At 40.9% G+C, this 23,748-nt stretch overlaps 1 protein-coding gene across 3 annotated transcripts in view; it reads right to left on the reverse strand.

Moving 5' to 3' along the window:
* The window catches only part of HSPA12A (heat shock protein family A (Hsp70) member 12A), an 84,010-nt gene that overhangs the window by 37,868 nt on the left and 22,394 nt on the right, over nucleotides 1–23,748 (reverse strand). The window contains exons 1-3 of one of the 3 annotated variants that reach the window (XM_074907815.1): nucleotides 21,446–21,801; nucleotides 7,104–7,189; nucleotides 4,768–4,895 (exon numbers count right to left, since the gene is read on the reverse strand). In XM_074907815.1, coding sequence (XP_074763916.1) covers nucleotides 4,768–4,895; nucleotides 7,104–7,189; nucleotides 21,446–21,473 — 242 coding nt within the window. In that variant the 5' untranslated portion in view covers nucleotides 21,474–21,801. Of the gene's footprint in view, nucleotides 1–4,767; nucleotides 4,896–7,103; nucleotides 7,190–9,024; nucleotides 9,041–21,445; nucleotides 21,802–23,748 lie in introns of those variants that run through there. The other 2 variants (XM_074907816.1, XM_074907814.1) reach the window with 2 other exon arrangements.

The following is a 23,748-nucleotide window of genomic DNA, read 5'->3' on the forward strand; positions in this document are numbered from 1 at the left end:
TAATACTTGGCAAAGTAACAAGGAAGAGGATCTTCTGAAATGCTTTGAACCCTTCAGACCATTCAGCTAGATCAAACAGAGCAAAATCTGTCCTTTTTAGCACCAGCAATGGCAGGGAATCATGTCTATGAATTTATTTCAGTGTAGAGGGCAATTCTACACTCTGAAAGCGGAAACAGCATGATGAGAAGTGGATTCCACCTTCATCCACTCAGAAAAACTCTCCTACACTTCCATAGTCCCACTGCTCAGCCCCTGAACTATTATCAGCTGGCTAAGGCTCTGCTGCAGGTCATTTCTTCCATCCTGCTGCTAGAAGTGTACTTGGTCAACTCCAAAAATCATTGAGTAGGTGTTACAGCAAACATATGGTTCCAATGTGAAGAAGTTGAGAACTCATAGCCCAGGAACAGAAAACACTGCCTATTTCACCAGATTGTTAAATCCCACACACCCGCTGCAAGCAGAGAGGAGACAGACTGATATCATTTTCTCTTGGAATCATTAATGATTCATTCTGAGTCACTGGTAGGAAATTCCATAAATAGGACACGGCTAATAACAATACTGCTTTATTTTTTATTACGGCTAGGCACATTTTCTCTTTCCGGAATAAGTACACTTAACGTGCAGTTTAAACTAAGACAAATTGATGCTCAGTGGTATGGGCTGAAATTTTCAAAGCCACCTAGAGAATTGAATGCTCACTTCCTGATGAGTTTCTGTCGGAAACTACACACGGTAATTGCTCAGCACGTTCTAAAGTTTGCAGCCTGTACTACCATTCAGTCACAGAAAGAGCAATAGGGAAACAGAAGGGGAAGTCCGACTTTTCTGTTTGCAAGCAGAGATTTAAAAATATTCCTGTGTAACATCTTTTCTAGAGAGAAGCAGCTGCAAAGGCATGTGCATGGTAACTCCTGACTGCGACACTCTTCTCAGGTGGAGCCCTAGCCTCACTCCAGTTAGTGAAGGCTTCTAGTCAGAGCTGGGATTTCAACATCTTTGTTTGCAGTTTTCTTTCACTGTCCCAATACAGGAAAAATAATGGCAATAATGCTCCTTAGAAAAAAAAAAAAATTGAAATCTCTGTTAAGCGCATGGACTAATACAAGCCAGCAGTACTCTAAATGCATGTGTGGGGTATTTTCTCAAAGCAGGGTCAGAGCCAAAAATCTGTTCAAGCAGAACCCAAGGTAGATTTCTGCCTAAATTCAGACATATGAGACCAGTTCCTAGGCTCATATAAAGTGGAGCAGCTCAACAGAGCAGCACAGACCCATTTAGAGCCCCAGATCTGACTGCATATTAAAAGTGAAAATAGAGACAAGAGGAAAGTTAATGTGGAAAGGGTCACAAGGTTACATTAAGGTTAGAGAAATGCCGTTCCTTACACATGAATCTGGCTAACAGAGCAAAGAGAGTGATCTGTGCAGAGTGATGAGAATTTGATCCAGAGCTGCAGTATAACAGCGAAGGACATGAAGCAGTGGGGTCATCAAAACGCAGCCAAACGCCACTGAGAGTGTGCATGCAGAAGAAAGTCAAGCACGTGTCTGCCAAGAATTACAATCAAACAGAGAAGAGAAGGGAAAGGAAAAACCTGAAGGTTGAAGTAAAGTTACACTGAAGAAAAACATTCTCCCTCCTTCCGATGCCAGGCTGCAGTTTGTTTCATAATCACAGGCATTTTTCCATTTATTTTTCTCCATTTGTGAAATACATTCAGTTTGTTGCCATTTAACCAGCAGCTAAAACATTTATTACTTCACGTAAATGCATATAAACCACTAGGAGTTTTTCAAAACTGTGTAAGATTTCATGTATTCCTTTTAAAGGTGATGTTATTACCTCATTCTACAGCACCAAACTGTCTTTCATTACGGCTCTGGCACAGCCCTGCCTGCTGAAGTGCTTGCTGAACTCACAGCCAGGCTGTTCATACGCATTTACTCACAGTCTCAAAGTATGCAGAAAATAGCACTCATCGTAACTTGTACTTCTATTCTGCAACGAGAGCCTGAAGGTAACCACCACTAAGAAGCCGTGAGGAACTAGCAAGAGTTGACAGGTGTGAAGTATTACCTAAAATGGGTAAAACAGTAACTAACACTATGCAATCAAAGTGAAGTCATTCATCTACCATCTAGAAACACACGCTCAACTCCAAACACATGCTTCAGTCTACTCACATGAGTGATGCTACTCATAAAGCTGGGTATTTGCTTAAAGAACTTTGTTAGGTCAATGCTTATAAATTCTTTTTTTTTTTAGTACTGGGCATCACAATAAATAAACACACAGAGGCAAAAACATGACTGTCTACTAAATACACAACTAGAATCACAACTTTGCTGACACTACACTCCCAACTTGGTACTAAAGCCCTGTGTGTTCACTCTCCTCCAAAACAGGACCCGCTAAATAAACCCATCTTACCCTTCACTGAGACATTTACAGAAAAGCAGCTTTGTTAAAAGGCAGTCAGAAATCTAAATGTCTGGAAAGGATCAACACTAAGGAGGGAAGGTGGAAAAAATGTTAGGAAGCAAAGAGGACCATGCATCACTGGTGTGCTTTATTTTAATGTAAACATTCTCAAGTGAGAGCGGGAAGTTACATTTACTCTGCTAAAATATTTGTAAATTATCTTACATGTAAGCCTCATTATATACAAAATTTGAACCCCTTCATACCTTCTGAACTACTGAAGCTTTATTTTGATACATATAGCATTCTTTTAATTGAATTTAATGAGTATTGATATATATATAAAAATACTATATACATCATGTCATAAGTCAGTTTCAACTATATCTTCCCCCAAATCCTTCCCTGCCAGAAATATGTGATTTATAAAAAGATAATTCTTCTATTAAAATATTTTGCGTTGTTTGAAACACCTGTTGGAAATCTGAACACACTTCCTCCCCAAATACGTTCTTCCCTTCTGCTTGGAAATACATTGATTTACTGCATGTCTTTTTACATCAGTATCTCGTAAAATATCTACATAGTTCTGAAATTACAATCATGCTACCATTATTGCATAAAGAAGGAAATATGGTGTTTTAAAACATAAGTAGTAAAATGTCAATTAAGATTTGGAATATACTCAGCTGGCCACACAGCACCTATGTTACAACATCCTACAGCAGGAATCCTGGTACCCTGGAAGGAGAATCTAGTCTGCAATTTGCGGCAGTATAGTGTGAACCCAATGGCAAAACCAGGTCCTAAGGTAAAATTTTGCGTTCAAATCACTTAAAGGATATCCCTAGTGAAAGCAGTGATTTCACATAGTAAAATCTCCACAGAGATTGTAGGATTAACACAGTATATAGGATTTAGGCTTGCTCAGGTACAGATTCAGACATATCTTCCCTCATTAATTTAATTACTTGCTGTCAAAGAGGACAGGAATTGATAAACATGGGTTCTGACTTGACAACCCTGTAACCTGTCTGAGACAGCAACTCATGCCCGTCCTTTGACTTCTAGCCTCACACAGCTTCCTGTGCTGTTCCGAGAACAATAGATGGATGAGATGAATATAAGGCCTTGAAGCATTACTTGTCCACACTGAAAACGGTAGGTATCTTTGCAACTGGATGGCATAATACCATTCCAAAACTTAGCTCCCGTTAGACATTATTTCAACTCATTCAGTTGAACTAGATCTCTGAAATACTTTGCAACCGTATATAAACCAACTATGCAGGCTAAGTGCACAATCAATACTGTCTGCTGAGATTTAGAGAGCTGCATTCAGCGAGCATCCTTGCTTAGAAAAATTGCAGTATATCACGCTGGACTACAGCAAGTTAGTCTTTTTGCCCTTTTGTTCTCAGTATTAGTGCTGCAAACTACACTACCTAACTGCTTTAACGGCAGCTTTGTTTAGCAGAACTTCTGTGACTGAGCTTTTCATGCATACCTTGTTTATGCCTGAAATTATCTATATTTTGGCCTTGTTACAATACAGTAATTTTAAAGATAATTTAATAAGAATAGTATAGAGGTTTAGTTATAAAAAAACTTTTAAAAAATACTATAAAACACTATAAAAATGGTTTGTAGGGAAACCCTTTCGGATACCTGCCATAATAGTTTTTGCATTTGTGATGGCATTAGATTTATATTGTGTTGATTTAACCAAGATATAAGAAAAATAAAAAACCCTACATAACAGTTTCTCACATACATACAATAAAGAACAGATTTCACATCAAACCTTAATTTTCACATTCATGCCTTTTGACTGCTAATCTCCCAGTATCACTGATTAATTATCAGAGATATGAGTCAAATTTAATGTTGAAAAGATTAAATCATCCAAATGAATTACCAGTTTCTGGGTGCAAGTAACTAAGCATTGTACACACAGCTGTATAAAAGCATGATTCCAGGGGACAGGCAGCTCCTGGGAAATTCCATGACCCTTAACAAATGTGTAGTTCCTCTCAATCCCTGAAATAAGGGCATCCTAACCTAGTAATTACCACTGCTCCCTGAACAACTCTAAATACTCACCGATCCCTCCTTTTACTTATGTCATCTTATAAACTTAGCATGTTCACATTGATTATTAAAGCAAATCAGAATACAGTAAGATTCAACAAAAATCTATAACCATGAGAAGGATGTACACTGTGGCAATACGAGACAAATCTAGACCCTTCAGGCTCCTGCAGAAAATATCTGTAGCCACTGCAGACAATCCACGTTACCATGATCAAAAACTAAATGCTGCATTGCAGCCCTTACCTCATTACATGAATACATTCTGGTTCCTTGGTGAAGCTGTAGGCGTAGCCACTGGATGTTGTGCCAAAATCAATAGCCACAACAACAAGAAATAACTGTTCTACAGCATCATCTGCATCAGAGTCCTTCTGTTAAATAGCAGAAGCAAAACAGACACTGAGTCACTGATTAGAATAACTGCAACCTGTCTTACCCTTCAGTATTTCTGCTCTCTGAGACACACATAGCTCTTCAGTGGAAATAAGGATTTCCCCAAAGCTGCATTTGTGACAAAAGTTGATACCAGAAAGCAATACGTTCCAATGAAGTAGAAATTCAAGATATTTCAACTCAACAGATTTGCTGAAGCCTTTTACAGATAACCTTCTGAATCAAAAGTTTCCTTCATACTAATTTTTTTAATAGCTATTATCCTATATCATTAAAACTTACAGCAAAACACCAGGTCATTGGTGTTGGGACTGTGTGTTGTTTGGTTGTTTTTTTTTTTTTTTCCTTAAATTGACCACCTGAAGAATATGTTTATATCCATCAGTGTGGCGTATTTGGGACTTATTTGATGGTTTTAGGAGTTAACTGTGCCATAACCTTGAACATGAGGTACTACTACCATTCAAAACTAGTAGAGACAGAACAGCCTGAAACACAGAAATAAGCTTTATATCCCATTCTAATTATTTATTTATAAAGAACATAAATAACACTTATTTTGTAAGCACTATATGCATTCTTTCCTCCTGTCTGTGCTAGAATGTGGAGAGCTGTTCAGCTCCTTATAGTAAATTTGAATACTTCTCCCTGCCTTTTACCTGTAATCCTGCAATCCCTAAAAAGCACAGCCAAGGGCAATGTGGGAACATTAACTAGAAGAGGGGGGAAGCATTCTGGCCCAAATCATAACAACATGATATAAAGCATGAGATGAATAAACAAGGAATTGTACCACTTCCCAGTATGCTTTGCCTAACACAAATCCTACATAACGGGGGAATAAGTAATGAACAGCAAGGAACTGCTCTTGCCATGCTGATGGTGGTTAAAATACCGACAGCTTGGCAACACAGGAAGAGAACAAGCCGAAAACACTGGCGAAAGGGCTACGTGCTACAGGCAGGTAGAGAGCAAAGGAGGGTAATACACCTGTCTTTTGGTGTATACACCATCATTTTGCCAAAATCAACATGGAACGGACCTGTTGACCTATTACTGTACTGGGTATGTCTGAATCCTCCACCACTGCTGCTCAGCCTCTCCTCTCAATAACATTTTGAAGCAATTGTTATCATCTTTCACAGAGGAACTGCCAAATGTCCTCACTTTATGAGCAGTGTTACACCATCTTCCTCACACTATCCGTGTTATCTCCACGCCTGCTACTTCCAGCACCTTTCTATTGTACCTCTACATCTTCCAAGATCATCCCATAAGCCTGCTACTTAAAAATGGAGAAACAAGAGTAATTTTGTCTCAAATAATGAAAGACTTGTTTGGATTCTCCTAATCAATCTTTTCAACTAGGGCAGTATATTATTTATATGTCTTCCTCGTAGAGTTTAAGGAGCAAATCTAACTGAAAGAGGATATAAATTCATCAGTATGACAGAAGTAAAAGTGGGAAGTTCTAGAGTATATGGAGAAAGAAGGGAATAAAAGCAAAAATTTATGAGAGAACACTCTGGAAATCCTGAAAAGGGATGTTGCACAACTCTGAACTTGATTAAGAAAGGTAAGGAAGAAATCTGACAAGGGCAGCAATGTGTTCTGAACATGATCCCTTGCAAAAATCAAGAAATACACTGTGCATATACTGTCTTACAGATGATGCAGGTGATCTTAAAAACAGATGGGACTTAGTTTTAATGGGAGTTTATCAACAAAATGAGCATGATGTATGAAATTAAAACACAATACCTTTATGGGACATTTGCTTGCTTCTAAATGCTTACAGAAGTAGATTTTTTCCTTAAGAAACAAAAACAGTTCTATTTTGAGGTTCTCTTTCTGTGTTGGAGGAGATTCTTTTCTCTGGGAATTTGGATTTTACTGTCAAGTCTCTTTTTTTTTTTTTTTTTTTTTTTTTCTCTGAACAGAAGGAGACTTTTCAGGGGCTGCCTAAACAAATCAACGATAAAGACAGGGACAGATCAGTGAGGATGAAATGAATGAGAGCTCTATCACCAACCCCAGTGCAACCAACATTTCACTGAAGACTATGGATAACATAAAAGGGATCACTACATGAGGAAACGACAACTTTCTAAAGAAATTATGACCCACTACACAAGCAGGAGAAAACAATGTCAATACACAATCTATATTAAGAGCACATTTCTTACCACAATATGCGATGGAGACAGTGGAGTTATTCCAGGGTCTCCCAAACTTTTGGCTGGTGATGAGTAAGTAGATGTGGAAACTGCATCTGAAAGGAAACAAAAGTTCTTCAGTGTCAGTAAGCAGTTTTTGCATACTGCTGTTCTATTTCCCTTTTGTAACAAATCTGCTAAAAAAGAAAGCAAATTCCACAGCCACCGCGTAAAATATATTTTTTTCCCTTACAACATGCAACACAACAACTGCAATTTTGGTTTTAAAATGCTTGTCTGACCTTCATGACTAACTTCCATTCTTTTGTCTACTACGTTACCATGTATAATTTTAAAAGTCTTCCTAAATATATTCATAAGTCATAGTTAATACAAGCAGCTTGAACACTATACACTCACATTAATAGCTTAAGATTGAAATGTATGAATGCAGAAACAAAACACAAGTTGTGAGATCAAAAAAGACTCATTTTAAGAGAAAAAGAGGAGATAATATCAATTTGACAATGCAGTAAGTTGCGATTACTCCATCATGAACCTTTATTCTGAAACTTTCCCAATACTGTCTCTGTTTTTATTCTTCAATACACTCTGCACTGAAACATCTTGCAGCTGTTAATATTACTGCAGAACAGAATCCAGCTGGGAAAAAGAAAAGTTTTATTAACAAATCATCAAATAAATATTTCTACCCTGCATACAATAGTGAAATTTCATTTAAAGGAACATACCAAATGTGTGACAAATACTGTAATGCACTATTTGTATTTTTCCTTCTTGTATTTACCCTGTTGATGATTGAAAAGGAAATGACTTGTTAAAATAATTAAGCACTGATGACTCTGATGGATTAATATATAATATATTTTCTTATGAAGACCGCAATTGTTTATCAAAACGGAATGTAGAAAAGGTACCACACACTGTCCATGCTCATACCCCAGACTCCAAATTTCATTCTTGAGTTTACTGAATTATCTTCTGTCGAATACAAACTAATAAGATGTTAAGCAGAATTATTTAATATGTCTCTAAATAACCACACTCAATATTAAATAATACATTTCAACACATTTTTATCACCTACTTGGATGCATCACACAATAAAATGCATATTTATGCCTAGCACACAATTCCTAGACATGACTGACAAGTCAGAGCATTATTCTAAGGTGACACACAAGTTGCTCTCCAAGAACAGACCTTAGAACTACTTAAAGAAGAATCCTATTGCTCCTGGTAATCAAATATGTGTTGCTTCCCAGGGAAGATGCAAAAACTCTGCAGTAGGTGACTATTAGATAATCTGCCGAAAGGAAAATAATCTTCCTCCAAATTTTAATATTACTCCTGTAACAACATCTGTCTGTGTTTAAGTTGTAATACACATGTTCAGCCTGATCTTCAGAAGCATTTGGAGAAGCAGAATATTCACATTTCCTATACAAGTTCTTCAAGAATATGTTACGTTACTTCTCTTGTGGCAAAGTACAAAAAGCCACAGGCCGAATGTGAACAAGCACAGAATCTGCTCGGCTTATTAAGATATATTTGGATCAGATGCTGTTATCAGCCTCAGATGCTGTTATCAGACTCCTTTGTACAATTTCTTCCTCTTTTCAAAACAGATTAATTTTTGTACCATCAACATGGCATTTTCCATAAAATGAAAGAACAATATTTCTGCACAGGGAAAAAAAATAAAGAATTAGTAACAAAATATGTTCCTTGCACCCTGCTGTTGTTCCTGACTGGATCTGAACCAATGCTTCCTGAGCAGACCAGGACATGGCAATACTGACTTAACATCTTTGGAAACCAGTACATTTCCCCCACTTAGGATGCAGGCTTTGAAGCACAAAAACGTAGACATCAAATCCCTATCTATGTGTTTTCAGTGTTTCTCTTTGTTACTAATTCTTTTCGTTACCTGTTTCAGCACTCATGTTTCAGCAATCTGTTTTCCAGTCTGTCTTCATTTATGAGCCTGGATGTACCTTGAGTTATAGCTCTACATGCAACTCAAAAAATCCTGTGTGACAGCATAAACATTTTTTGTCTCTCAGAGAGCAGTGATTAAATAACCAGTGCAATATTCATATCCAACGAAACCGTGCTAACTTGGGTGGCAGTCTATCAAGAATTTATTCAATTTATTCAATTAACTTGTGATAATCAAGAAGTATAAAATATATACAAGGACACTCACTGTATCCACAAGTATAAAAATATTTGCTAACAAAAAATGTTAAGCAGAGATCAGAGATCTGTCTGAGCCACCCATAAAAATATACTGCTTAAAACAGAAAACAGACTTAGATATTTTCGTTGAAAAACTTTAAAGTAAATTGTCCATTTCACTTTCAGAGTGCCCTTGAAAACTTATGCATAAAGGCTGGATTTGTGGAAGAGCTAAATTCTAATTCTCATCAACTGTTCAACTCTGCAGGAACGTTAAACTCTTGGTGATCTATCAATATCTTTTGACCAGACGAAAAAAATTCCTTCCAAGTCCACAAGCATTCTGCACTGTATTCACGGCTGCTCCTGCAAATACCCAGCTAAACAAAATAATTCTGCAATGATTCCTAAATGCCACCAGCCTAGACTTTTGTTGGATCAAGAGAGGAAAGTCATGGAAGGCAATGCTGCAACCTCTAAAGTAGCAAACTAAAATTTTAACCAAAATGTACCGTTACAGTGATTTTGTAGAGTTGCTGTCATGTTGGCACAAGCAACAGTTGCATTACATTGCAACCCATTTCATGAGACTACTAACTAATGAAGTGCAACCCTTGGGGCAGCCACAATTGTTATATTCTAGTTCAGCTGTAAAGCAGGCCCTGACACTATCGGAGAGTTTGCAGAGCTAATAAATGACTAAGCGCAGTCCAGAACACGGGGAACTTAAAAAACTTTATCAGAGCAGTTGGCATTTACAGAAAATGGCTTGCAAACCAGTCACCCTGGATTTAATGCCAAGAGTTTTTCTAACAAGTAGTGAAACAGTTGTTAAAAGCAAATGAAATTAAGAAATTTGTAATATTATACTATCTACCCTATATAAACTGAAAGGTCTTAAAATAGACGTGTCTCTGTGGGAGCTTTAATACTTTGTGGAGTTAGTGTTTGCTTGGGGAAAAAACACACATGTGTCACTATTTTTACAACTGTGTTCTGAAGAGCAGTAAATGCATGGATATTCCAGGATATTTAAAATTTCTTATTTCTAAAGAACTGTGATTGGTTGATCTGAAAGAAAAAAGGAAAAAAAAAAAAAAAAAGAAAAAAAAAAGAGCATCTGTTCCAAGCCAGAGAATGGAAAAAGTATTGCAACGAACCTGATTTGCCGTCATACAACAACAACAAAAAAGATGCCTAGGCTTTGAGTAAATTCCTCTTCTTAACAATTTAAAAAGATGTCCTGGATAGTATCATGGTATTCAGATCAGTTCTTAAAAGCAGGATGACTTATTAATGCTTCTGTAATGAAAAAACACCATCAAGTAGTGTCCCACATAGCTCAAGTTCCAGCTTTATCTCCCATGTTTACTAAGGATCTCTGTGTCAAACTACATACCATGAAAAAAAATATAGCTAAACAGCATGTGTTAAATAAACATTTAATCCTTGACAATTCACACACCAAAATAAATGGAAGAATCTGATTTAGAATCCAAATTAAAGTCTTCAAACACCAATATTTAAAACGAACACTTTCTAAATATGATGCAAACTTCTTGAATACAAATTCTTTAATTTATTTATGAAAGAATAATATGAACATTTACCTGAAATATGACTGTGTATGTTTGGATAATTTAACTGTGTGTAGAATGAACGTGACCACATCGTTACAATGTCTGACTTTAGTCCTAACCTCAGCAACTGCCAAAGAACACCTTGTGCATTTTAAAGGTGACCAGAAGACAAAGGGAAAATAAAGACAACTCATTTTCAGCATTTTTTTTTAGAACATTCAAAAGGTCCTATCTGATTTGCAAATCCCCAAACAATTACAGAATTGGTGAAATTAAGGGATCAGCAGATACTGTATTAATAATGAATCATGTCCATTATCATATTAGTTGCAATTGCTGGTTGAGCAGATTTAATTTAAAGTATTCTTTCTTTTCATCTAAACACATGCAAGGGTTTATTTTCTGTGGCTTCCTGCAACAGCTAATCAGTTTAGCTTTTTCTGTTTTTCCATAAATGATCAGCCACATTCCAGGTTTCAACAAAACGCAACAAAGCTGATGACAAAATGCAATGAAGGATTAACCTTTAAGTGTCACAGAATACAGAGTAAAAGCAAAGTCCAGAGCATTTATAAGAACTTAGCTGAAGCACTGTGAACATCACTGATGGCATGTTCAGCTGAATCTGTTTTTACAATAGATCTAGAGAGCAGGACAAGTTCCTTATTTAATTAGATCAGTTAACGGCAGCTGGTATCTTCAGCTATTCTCAATATTTGGGAGCCCCTGCCATGCATTCCTTTTCAGGACTGGATAAATAAGTTTTTGTGAACCACTGAAAGTATCAGACATGGACAACTACAGTCCCAGATAATCAGTTTTAAGACAGCAGGCTTAAACCTGCTTTAAGAAAGATGACTGCTAAACCCTGCACCCACAAGTCGCTAAGGTGGTACTAAAACAAAAATTTTTTTCAGCAGCTACACAAAATCTTCTCTTTTCTATCAAATGCAGCTTGTATTCAATATTTAATTATATATAGTACAGCTACACCAGGTATCAGCAAAATTTTCTGCTTCATGAAACAGGGAAACCGTTCATTTCAACAGCGAAGCAGCATGGCATTGCAATGGATTCTCTGCTATCAGAAGGTTCCCCACAACCCAGGTAACAGGTAAGTGAAAGTTTTTGCAGGCACACACTGTCTCTAGGTACAAGTTTAATACAAGCAAAAGCAGGAATTCAGAAAGTGGTATATGCTGCTCAATGGCATAAAGCACAAAAATGCAGTCAGGTCAGGGAAGGGGGGAAATTTCTGACTGTCCCATGTCACCAGTTTATCATATGAAAAAGAAAAAACTTAAAAAAACCCAAACCACACACAAAATAAAAAGAGATAAGGCATCAAGCCATAAGTCTGCCATCAGAAACTCCAACATGGACCTTTACAGACACATTTTGCAGTACTTAAGAGTCATGCCTACAGAAGAGAAGGTCTGACCGGGAACAGACCTTCACAGACCTCACTTCCAAGTGATGGTGAAAGGGACCCACCGTGGTCTGGATCTCCTACAGCTGTTTTGCAAACATGAAAACAGGCAGCATCACTAGGAAATCACCTCTCTGCAGCAATACGCCTGAACACTAGTGCGTATGTTATACCCCAGACAATATATCTGAAGTTCATTTCTATTTCTCTCCTGTCAGAGTGGCCAGAAACCCAGCACATGCTAATTAAACCCTGCTTATGATTTTCTGAATCCCGAATAGCATCAATACTATTCCCTATTTCAGATACTTCTAGCATTTTAAGTGCTTTCACCACCCATAACACACAATGCAATGAATTCCATACATCATGCAGATCTGAGACTCTAGCTGAGCTTGAGGACCCACTGGAAAGACCTAGATACCACACCCTTCTCCAGGCTCTCCCAAACTCCCAACAGAATGCCTGCAGTACACCACCCTGCCTCAAAAGGAAAGCTGCAGGAATGTTTTTTGATTTGTGTAACGCATACCCACTGTTCCATATGCCCGATCCGTTCAGCCTCTCATTTGTAGGCTGATGAATCAGATGCACAGGGTAAGTCAGGATGCATTAGACCTACTAAAAATGCCACTAACATACCTGATCTTTATGGGTCCAATAAATTAAAGTAGAATGAATTTACTGTGCACATACTGATCATTTTCACAGATCAAACACTTGCACATATCCGATGGCCATTTTTCTGGAATTTCCAGCCATCCAGTTAGTGTGAGTGACGGCCCTATGTAGCTATGATCTCAGTCAGGTTGCCGGTCATACCAAAATCTTGGCAATACTCTCCATTTTCCATTCAGGCAGTATCTTTGGATTTAAAAAATATATATATATGTACTGAGTGAAATATGGGTATAGGGTAGCCATCAGGCAACAAAGAAAGGAATTAAAACCATCATTTCTCATTGAAAACATTGTATATAATTTTGAGCACCAATAATAATTTTGCTGCAAGCAAAGCTCGCTAATGATGCTTCCACAACAGGAAAGGTTTACCATATTGCTATTAGCTGGTGACTGCGCATTGATGAAGAAAGCCTTATTCAGCTTTTTCTATCCCTGAGATTTTGCTTTGCATTAAGCACAAAATGTCACAGCTTCCAAATGTAAGATGACAACCTAGAGCATTTTACTGCAAATACAAAGATGGCCTTTGAAAATAATTATAGAACAACAAAAAAAAAGACGGAGAGAAGCAAATACAAAAAACCACTTAAAATACTCTTAAACATAATAGATTCTGTATTTCATATCAGAAGTAAGAACCTCCTGTTTCTACTGAAACCAATGAGACCACTGCTATTACCATCAATGGAATCAGAGTTCTTTGTTTTAAATCGCCAGTAGGCATCCAGCTGGTTTGTTGAAGATTGCAATATACTTCCTTTCTATGAATACAGCCATAGCTAATCTCTGATACAAATCCAAGTTTCCTGATACCCTTTCATAATAATTGGTCACTCAAAGGACTGGTATTCATCGCATTGATACCAATTACAGCACAGTGATTTCCTAAGTAAAAAATCTCCCAATTCTTTGGATAAAATGCTAAAAATAAGACATGTTCCTCATTACAACTTTGACCTTTTTAATTTATGCCTTTACATTGCCTCCCATCACAATTATAGTTTGACTGGAGAAATTAGTTTGCCACTATGCTATCAAGCTTTCTAAGATAATTTAAGTTTTTAACATTATTGTTAAAAGTATCAAAAAAGCACCCCAGGTTCATCCCATCACTCACTTTGTGGATAAAGGGAAACCAAAAGACACTACCCATTTTCTGTGAACTTAATTTAAGATGAAAGAAACACACAAGAACTTACAATAACCTTCTGAAAATGCCACAGGGGTTACATGCACCTTTCCTCTTTTTGGACAGGTTAAACTATTTTACCTAGATTGGATCTGATCTCACTAACACTTGGTAAACCAGACTAGAACAAGACTACCACACTCCCCTGCACACTTCAAAGCTGGGTCTGTAAAGCCTCAGGCAGATCCTCACCAATAGCTAAGCGTGGCCTTAAACTCAAACCCATTCACTATCCACACTGTAAGGTCTTAAATCCAGCTCCACCTTGAATGACCTGAGAGTTTTCCAGCTTTTGTGGTCAGTCAGCTCCCTCTTCCCTCCCACTCCAGGTGTTGTTCCAACTTGCTCAGAACCCGCTCACACTCCAGAGCCTGGGGACCGGGGAACCTGTCAGCAGCGCCTTGCAGTGATCGCTCTCTTCCTAGACTCCTGCTCTTCCTCACCCATGTACTACTGCTAGGAGAGACAAAACTGATCCTGGTTTACATGTCAGAGAGGGCATGTTTTGATAAAGGTGGGTTAACATCAGATTTTGCAGCTCAAAGTGGTAGAAGACAACTCTCCAGTGTCCTTCTAAATATTCTACAGATACAATTCTGTAATAGACACCTTTAATACGCACTAGCTAACCTTCTCTTCCTTCAACAAGCTCTTCTGTGAACTTGCTTCCTTCAGGCTTCCTCTCATTATTTGCCTCTGTGCAAGCATTGTTTTCCTGTATGTCTCATCTCCTCCCTCCTTGCTTCCAGACAGAAAGATACAAGAAACACAAAACAAAACACAGGATGTACAGAACCTAGGTTCTGTGAAAAGATACCCTCCTAGAAAAGGCTTCCTGCTGCTTTTCCTCCATCATCATGTCTGTCACCTATCTCACCTACGTGGCTCACTGCAAGGTTGTCAGGAACGGCCCTAATAAGATTATGCTCTAATTCCCAGGACCACACTCATAAAACGGAACATTTGTGATGCTAATCACTTTTTTTTGTTTGTTTTTGAAAAAAACACCATTTACCAGCTGAGGGTGGACTAGTTGGCTGGTTTTTGTTCTTAAAAAGCAAGATCAAAATGTTACAGAGTTATAAAATCCGTTTTACTGCAAGTTCCTATTTAAGAGCCATCTCAAGACACAATTGCATCCTGAAAACAATGCAACTGATTTACCTTTCTAGATCAAGATATTCAAAGGAATATTATGCAAAGACTGAACAAGAATTACTGTTCAGCTTTTCCAGACCACACATCCAGCATACAAGAACATTTTTGAGGGTATTTGTTTACTTAGAAGGCAAGAAGGTTATTTAGGTATTAAGCATTCCTAGATTCACATAGTATCTTGCAATGCATCAAGCTGGATGAATGCAGTGACTCCTTTTTCTTAAAACATGAATTGGAAAAAATACTTGAAAATGTTTATCTGCTTCATTTTGACAATCTTCAGGAATGCCAAACATGATTCACACATTTGTAGAGATCTGACAACAGAAAACAAACCTCTCTCCCTTCCCCTATACAAAAAATAAATTAAAAAAAAAAAAAGAGAGAGAGAGGATAAAAAGAATAGCCAAACTAGAATAACCATTACTTCTCACAGCAGTCAGTATGAGTGATGCTATGCATAAATCCCTTGATATTCTTCAAGGCTGTTAAACCCGATTTTGTTCAAACATGGGAAAAATAAGAGAATATTAGCTGTTGCGAAACTGCAAAAATTGGTATTACATTTGACAATTCATTGGCAAAGTCTTCTGTGAATCCATAGTCTATGGCTATTGATTTAGCTTCTGAGTGACACTTTATAGCTAAATCAAAAAGTTTGTATTTCTTTATTCTTTTTATTTTACAATCTTGAAAACAGACCGGTTATCAGGCTTAAAGGAAAATACCTTATGAGGAGAGAAGACATGGACAGAAGAAAGCACATGGTTAAGGTTTGTTGAGCAGATCACAAACCCATGCAGCCATCAAACAAAATCCATTTCCAGAGGTTTTTATACCAGCACTCGTCAGACTTACATTCAAATGCCATGACTGTGCATAGACACCACAGAGACTAACTCCAACCAGCCAGATAGCCAGCTGGAAAGCTACACTGTCACCATGACAAGCCTGCAGAGGAGTTCCTATGGCTAAAACCATAACGAGGCATAGCTGAGTAAGCAATAAATCTACTACAAAAGGTTGATTTTTGAATGCAGCAGTTCCATAATGACAATACTGAAAGCTTTTGTAAATGGCATGCCCTGCCGTTCTGATTACAGCATGTGCTCTACTAAGGTATCCATGGAAACTTGAGAAAGAGATGTTAAATTTGTTGGATCTGTTTGGCACCAGGGAATGGGGCTAGTTGCCAGTCAGCCTAGTATAACCACAGGTATTTTGATCTTTAAGCATGGTGAACATCAAGAGTCCTCAAACGATGATGAAGTCCACAAGAACAAGTTATCACAGGAATGCACTGCCCAAACAATGGGAAGGTTACAAGGACATACTAAAGAAAGTGTGATTTTAATGTTATTATCTTTTAACAGAGAAAAATTGCCCAATCACTGTAAGGAGGAGAGAGACATCCAAAGACTCATTCTTCAGGCTTCACAGAGAACAGGAAAAAAGAAAGTGTGAATACAAACACACAGAACCTCGCAAAGAAATGCTGTGTGAGACAGGGGGACACGGGGTGCTTTGGACTGTAAAACCCTTGTGAGAAACTGCTTCAACCCTAGAGAGTGGTCCTGAACAGCACTAAGAAAATAAGATGTATCCAGAAATGGACAAATTGAAGCAGGGTTCCCAGATTATTCCCTATGGGAGAAGAAAGTAGCGTAAGGAGAATAATTTATCTCTGCCTCCTTCTCCAAGGAAACTAGCACAGGTTGAGTAGGCTCCTGCAATAGAGACAGTTTTTCCTCAGAGAGAGTAAGTGAATAAACTCCCCCAGATGATATGAAATTGCTATTATGAAACTCCATTCACATACACACTTCTTTCTGGACTCCAACTGATAACAATTACTAGAAATCTCTCTCAATATTCCTTAGAAACTGCGTCTGCAGAGCACAGCCCCAGAGCGTTGACTCAAGCACTGAGGAACTACTGACAGAAGAAACAGCTATAAGAAAAGCCCTCTCCAGGTCTCCTGTTCCTGTAAATTAAGATGCCTTTAGAACTGATCCATGTGCCCAGAGCCCTGCAAATCAATCATGACAGAGCTACTGATTTGGGCTAGCGAGCGCCAAATGACTCTCACACACGACCAGATCACAGCGGCGTGCCAATGACGGGGCACACCAATGCAGCTCATAAATCTGCTCTCTGATGTCCTTGACACACCCCGATGCAGACCCGAGTAAGGACATTTAGTCAAGCCCTTAGTAAAGAACAAAGGCTTTCTAGCTTGAATGCTGGCCTCCACAGTCTGAGTATCTTTATTTATTTGCTTACTTTATTAGAACTGACTGCATTTTCCTTTTCATTTACATGAAAACCTTTCTCAAATCCCTCAGAGACAGACTTTGAAGAAATTTCCTGTTTTAATACTGATTACTTACACACTTCACCACGGCGATCCTAATTTTAAAACACTGCAAAGTCACTGCTTTAAGAGTAGTTATGGCAAAATTTTAAACTTATATTTATTTTAAATGCATATCACTATGTTTCTTAACAGCACAGCACATGGGCCATAGTTGACATATTTTGAGTAATGAGAGCTGTGGAATGTTCTTTTTAGATCAAAAATGCGCCTGGTCATTGAGAAGAGGGCATTTCAATTGAATGACCCAGGAGCCAGGACACTTGTCACAGTGAAGCAGCTGAAGTCTGCAGGTACATCCCAGGCATTGCAGATCACTGAGGTTCATACTTGGCAGCAGCATTCCCTCAGCGCAGCACCAACATCTGCAACCTTACATCACCAAACAGCTGCACACTCTTCAGTAAAACATCTGTGAAGTGAGCATACTAGTTACAATCACGACTGATGGACTTCAGAGCTCATTCCTGACACAGATTCCAAGTCCTCCCTGTACCTCTCTCTTTCATCATTGGAGAAATACTGCTGAACAAGCCTGCGCGATAGTGATGCAGCCTGGCGTTTCACCCATTCCTGTTTTCAACTAGCAAGGCTGTTTAATAGAAAAGTGGCAAGTGCTGTACAGAAGCTGAATAAGTAAGCAATTGAAGTCATTTATGGACAGACAAAATACTCTCAAGATTTTACTAAGCTGCATATGGAAAATGTCAGCATCTACTTAAAAAAATGAAAAAGGAATAGACTGCACAAAAAGGTCATGTTGCTTCATAGCTAATTAAGGTCATGACTGTTCTTGTTCTACTTGGAAGTAGCATCAACTGAGTGCATTGTTGTTTATTCCTTTCACATTTTCCCTTATCATTGACTGAAAGCAAGCACAGCTTTTTTAAATACCCAAGAAAGCCAATTTTCTCCTTCACAATACCTACAGACTAAAACAGCCACAGAGAACTTTCTAAAACCATAAATGGTGCCAAACACTTGTGAAATCCCATCTGACACATCGTCAAAAGGCAGAACCAATTCAGGTACAGAAAATGGAGGTGATAGGATCCTTTGGATGTTATTGTTTTAAAATTAAAAGTATATTTTTACAATTTAAAAAAAAAAAAGGGGGGGGGATGGTGGTTAGGGCAATTATAGATAGAAAAAGCAAAATCAGAGTAGATGACAGCAGCAAAAAGGGAACTAATCACCCAGAGCAGGTTAGAAGAATAAGGAACTTGAAATTTTAAAATATTTGACTACACCTGTAGCTTTAAAAGAAGAAAAAAAATCCAGACCTAATTGCAACAGCAGATATGACATCCGAAGGGGCCTCAAAAATTTCAACAGCATTCCCATGAAAGTGGGAGAAGTTGACCACGGCAGGTCACATCAACTCAATGAAAAAAAAGTAATTGGCAGAAGAGAGCACAAGATGAGACATCAGTCAACTCACATATAACCCCCACCACCAGTGACACCGTCAGAAAGCAAAATATACACTAAATCTGGACATTTACATGCAGGGATCAGGTCTTTTGTAGCTGCAGCAGCATTCTGCTCTTCCTGCTGAGGACTGGCCTCCCAAGGGCTGTTCTACCTTGAGTCAACATCCGAGGCCGCAGCACCTCTTCCAGCTCCTGGTGACAGTTGTATTTGAGAGATATCCCAGTCACTCTCTCTAGACTAGGATAAAGCCCCCTTACACCATACACGCATCGGCTAAATCAGCCTCTGGATAGAACAGAGCTCTTGGGGCCTCGCTATCTGACTATGGCTTTGGGGAAATATTGCAGGTACAGAGCAGGGCAGCTCTGCTGAACACCAACTGGTGTCCCAGAGGGACTGAACTAAATATTTGGGCTAAAAGCTTATATGGTGACAGTACCATAAAGGAAAACCTGTCAGCTGAATCATCGTCACCCAATTATGAACCAATGGCTTTAAAAATGCCAGAAGTCAGTATAATTAGGAGCTTTACATGCAATAGCTCCTGAGTATGAACAATTTAATCCAGGCTCACACGAACCATGCTGCAGATACCGCAATGCTGTGCTAACTGAAGCTATAAAAGTGATTGGCAGGCACTGCATACAACACTTGGCTATTTTACATATAGACATTTATTTTACGCATTGTACTATGCTGCAATAAGTGACTGCAGCTTCAATACTGTCAATACAACACCACTCACTAAATCACGTTCTATCCCTGAAGCCTTTTTTTCCCTGACAGCTTCAGCATTCCAGTGTGTGGAAAGCACATAAAGATTTCTGCCATAACAAATCATTGCTTTACTACACAGTCTTCTGTCTTCTAACAAAACCCCTCATGCATAGATTCTCCCTATGTCACAAGCTACTTAATTTCAGTATTGCATGGCAGTAACTTTGCAACTCTGCAGAAAACAAAATACATGATACCCTGTCATCTAAAAGACAAATGAATCTCAGTCCATTCTTTCCTTTGTCAGCTGCATGCTAGAATATTGTTGCAGGTTACTTCAAAGCAAACAGACATTAGAGAGTTTATTTAGGAAACACTGAGAGAACGTTTAGACAGGGTGGGGGTAGGGAATCCGGTAGAGCAGGTCATCTTGAAGATTCTACTAGTTTCTAAGTATTGCCTCCTGGGTTTTTTTATATGGATACTTGATGACTCTTTTATTCCACTTGCACTGCAGCTCAGCTATTTTATTCAGAATATTCCCCAAATCCCACCATTATGATCTGTACAAACTCAACCTTTTCAGCTTCCCCAGACATTACTGCCAGCACCTTAGGCTCAACATTACAGATTCCTCAAAGCTTTGCAGCATACAACGAGGAAGAAGGGATGGCCAGATCGAATGAAACCAGGCTGAGTCTGCATTTCCCTTCGGGTTATTCACCCATATCGTTTGTATCCTAGGAAGCCTCTTCCCTCCCCCAGTTCCATTCCCACACAAGGAGAGACCACCCCAGTCCTGCAAAGGCTGTGTTATTTTTATCAGTCACAGTGTAATCATAAACGGAACAAAACCACAGAATCCTTGTTTCAGGCAAAACAAGGTTCAGATCGTCTCAGGTCTTATGTTAAGTTTGCAAAGCCAGGGAGGGAGAGCCGCGGGGTCGTTAACGTGGTAAAAAGGATCCGGTCGGGTTTTACCCCATCCCTACACCTCGCTGGGAGCTCTCTGGTCCCCGTGGCTGCGCCAGGATGCTCCAGCTCTCACCCCAGACAGCGCTGTGGCTCCCCCCGAGCTGCCGGGTCTTTCTTTCCCAGTGCACCGGGCTGGGCAGGCTGCCTTCCTTTACTGCGGCAGCCCCTGATTTCCAGTCCAAGCCCTCCCCCTTCTCCATCGGGCCGTTGCTGGGAAAGGGAAACCCCGACCCGCGGGGAGGACGGAGCCCCCCCGGCGGGAGGGATGCTGCGGGCCGCGCCCGCCGCAGAGCCCCGCCGCCGGGCAGCTCGCCCAGCCCGGCCCGGCGCTGCCGCCGCATTGTTTTTCACCTGGACCCCCCCCCGCCCCGGCTCTGCTGCATCGGCTCCCCCGGGGACGGGACGCGACGAGCCGCGGCCGCTCCGCAGCGGGCGGGGGGCTCGGCGGGACCGAGCGCCGCAGCGAGCCGACACCCCCCCGCCCCCCCTGCCCGCGGGGACCCCGAACACCCCCCGCCGGGACGCTGTCCGCCCCCCCCGGCCGCAGCTCCGGCTCGTTCCCCGCCCCGGTAACCCCGCGCCCGCCGCCCGGCCGCGCTCCTGCATTGCGGCGGGGCCGCTCCCCCTCACCTGCGGCACCGCTCTCCGTCTCCGCCATGGCCCGGCCGCTCCGCGGCTTCTCCGCCCGCCGCCGCGCTCACTGCGCACACCGCGGCATGGGCCGGAGCTGCGCTGACCCAGCCCCGGGGGAGTCTCCGCTCCTTCCCCCCGTACTCGTGTGTCCCGCCGTGCCCCCCCTTCCGCGCTGCGCCTTCCTGCGGACGGTGCCGGAGCCGCAGGGCCGGCTCCGCGCTGGCCCCGCCGCTGACGGGATTCCCGCGCAGGCTGCGCGGCCCCTCCCCGCCCGCTGCCCGCAGCCGCACAAGGGACCCGGGGCTGCGGCTGCCGCTCGCAGGCGGGGCGGGGGGGCTCCGAGGGGCAGCGCAGCCCAGCCCAGCCCAGCCCCAGATGCGGATTTCGCAGCTGCTGAGGCAGAGGAACCCTCGCGGTGATCGCTATAAAAAGAGCACAAACACACACCCCGGGGCCGAGGGTGACCCCCCCGCCTCACCCCCACCCTATGCGCTGGGAAAGGGTTGTGGAGCCCTCCTGGAGGCAGCGCGGTGATGTGCTTTACGAAGGTTCTGTTGGCTGTTTGCCTTCGGGCTGCCAGGGGTGTGTCGGGACAGGTAACCCGGGCAGGTAGAAATCATTAACGGGGCCCCCAGAATCACGAATTACGGGAGGGATTTTACAGCGCGGGATTCTTTTATTTGCCTTGGGAGTGGACTCTCCCGTGTGGTTCTGCAGCGCCGTCAGGGCCAGAATCTCTTGGTTCCAGTGATGTTTTTAGCTAATTAACTTGTTTCCAGCACCTGGGAGAGAGATGCCCCTGTTGTCACTTGATCCATGATTAAGTTTGAAGAGTTTTCCAGACTCAAAAGCCATTACAAACCCGAGAATCAAAATAAGGCTGGTATCCTCCCATGCACAATCCTAGAACCAGGGAAAATGTTTTCCTGTCTTCCTCCCATGCTTCCTAGGCTAATTCTCCTTTACTTCCCACCCTCGGCAGCCATTCACATTTTGAAAGCCCTGCCAGTGGTTCACACAGAATAAATAAGGGCATTAACTCCAAGCCCAGGCTCAGTTCCTTGCTAACTCCTGGGCTCAGGATGTCACCCTGACGCTCATCACAATGTAAAACCCACCCAAAGTTTCTCCTGAGTCCTCCCACCAAAGCTGCCACTCACACGAGGCAGGATCCCTGTGAAACCCCCGAGGACTAGGGAATTTTGAAGCAAAACCCTCCAGACTGCAGGTGCTTTAGGCAGCACCTTCCTCTACTCCCTGACTTCCTCCTCCCCCAGCATTAGCTTTGCTCCCTGTAGGTTTTGCTGCCTCTAGGACAAGCTGTGGCTCAAAAGTTAAAATGAAAGCAGCAACTTGCTTCACATCTACCAACCTGACTCATCTCAAAGGCCTTCATCAATCCTTGGACATACTAAAAAGACGACCTCTTCCTGAAATCCACTGTCTTGTCCCAGGAAAAAGCTGAACTCTGCTCTCCACCTCCCAAAATCAGCTGCACAAAGGCATTTCTAAACTGTTGAGAAGAGAGGGAAGGAGCAGGCAGGGATGGTGGAAGAGCAGCTCACTCCACCGTTCACATCGGCCATAGGCCTGTGTTCTTCTGGAGACACAGTGACACGGGAATCACTCGCACAACCTGCCAAAACCCGAGGACAGCGAGTGTGGGGACAGCGGGCACAGGGATTGCTCCTTCCCGGGCTTCCCCCTGCTCCACACCAGGCAACAAAGGGGAACATCTGGCCAATGGTCGGCTTTAATTACCTATTTAGAGACAGGCTGAATATTTATGTTGTCATTAAACAGCCTCAGAAAAAAGAAACCAAACAACTCTAATACTCGGTTTCCTGACAAGAGGCTTAAATAGCAGAAACTTTTGCTTCAAATTAAATGCACTTCAATAGCAATTAATCGCAGGCTTTAAAAATGTATTGAGATAATTAACAAAGGCAGAGGGAAAAGAAAAGAAACAAGGAACACATAAACACAGTTCCAAATCGTATACTTTCAGGAAAAATTATTGTATGCAGGCTAATTTTCCATGATCCCTCAAGCAACAAGACAACATATATAAAAATAGCATTTGCTGGGTACAGACATCTTTCCGAATGTCAAGGCAGTGACTACATTATTCAATATCAAGCCAGGTTGCCTAAGTTACACACTCAGCTGTAGGTGTTCTGAATAATGCAGGAGGAGCATATTTGAAGGCATGTGACTGCTAGTTTCAGAAATAAGACCCTTTCCCAGAGAGCTTAGTATCTGCTTTTAAAATCTAATGGGAGGAGCTAAGTAAAAAAAAA

This window comes from Athene noctua, chromosome 5 (genome assembly GCF_965140245.1).
Source record: "Athene noctua chromosome 5, bAthNoc1.hap1.1, whole genome shotgun sequence".
In the NCBI taxonomy this organism is placed as follows: domain Eukaryota; kingdom Metazoa; phylum Chordata; class Aves; order Strigiformes; family Strigidae; genus Athene; species Athene noctua.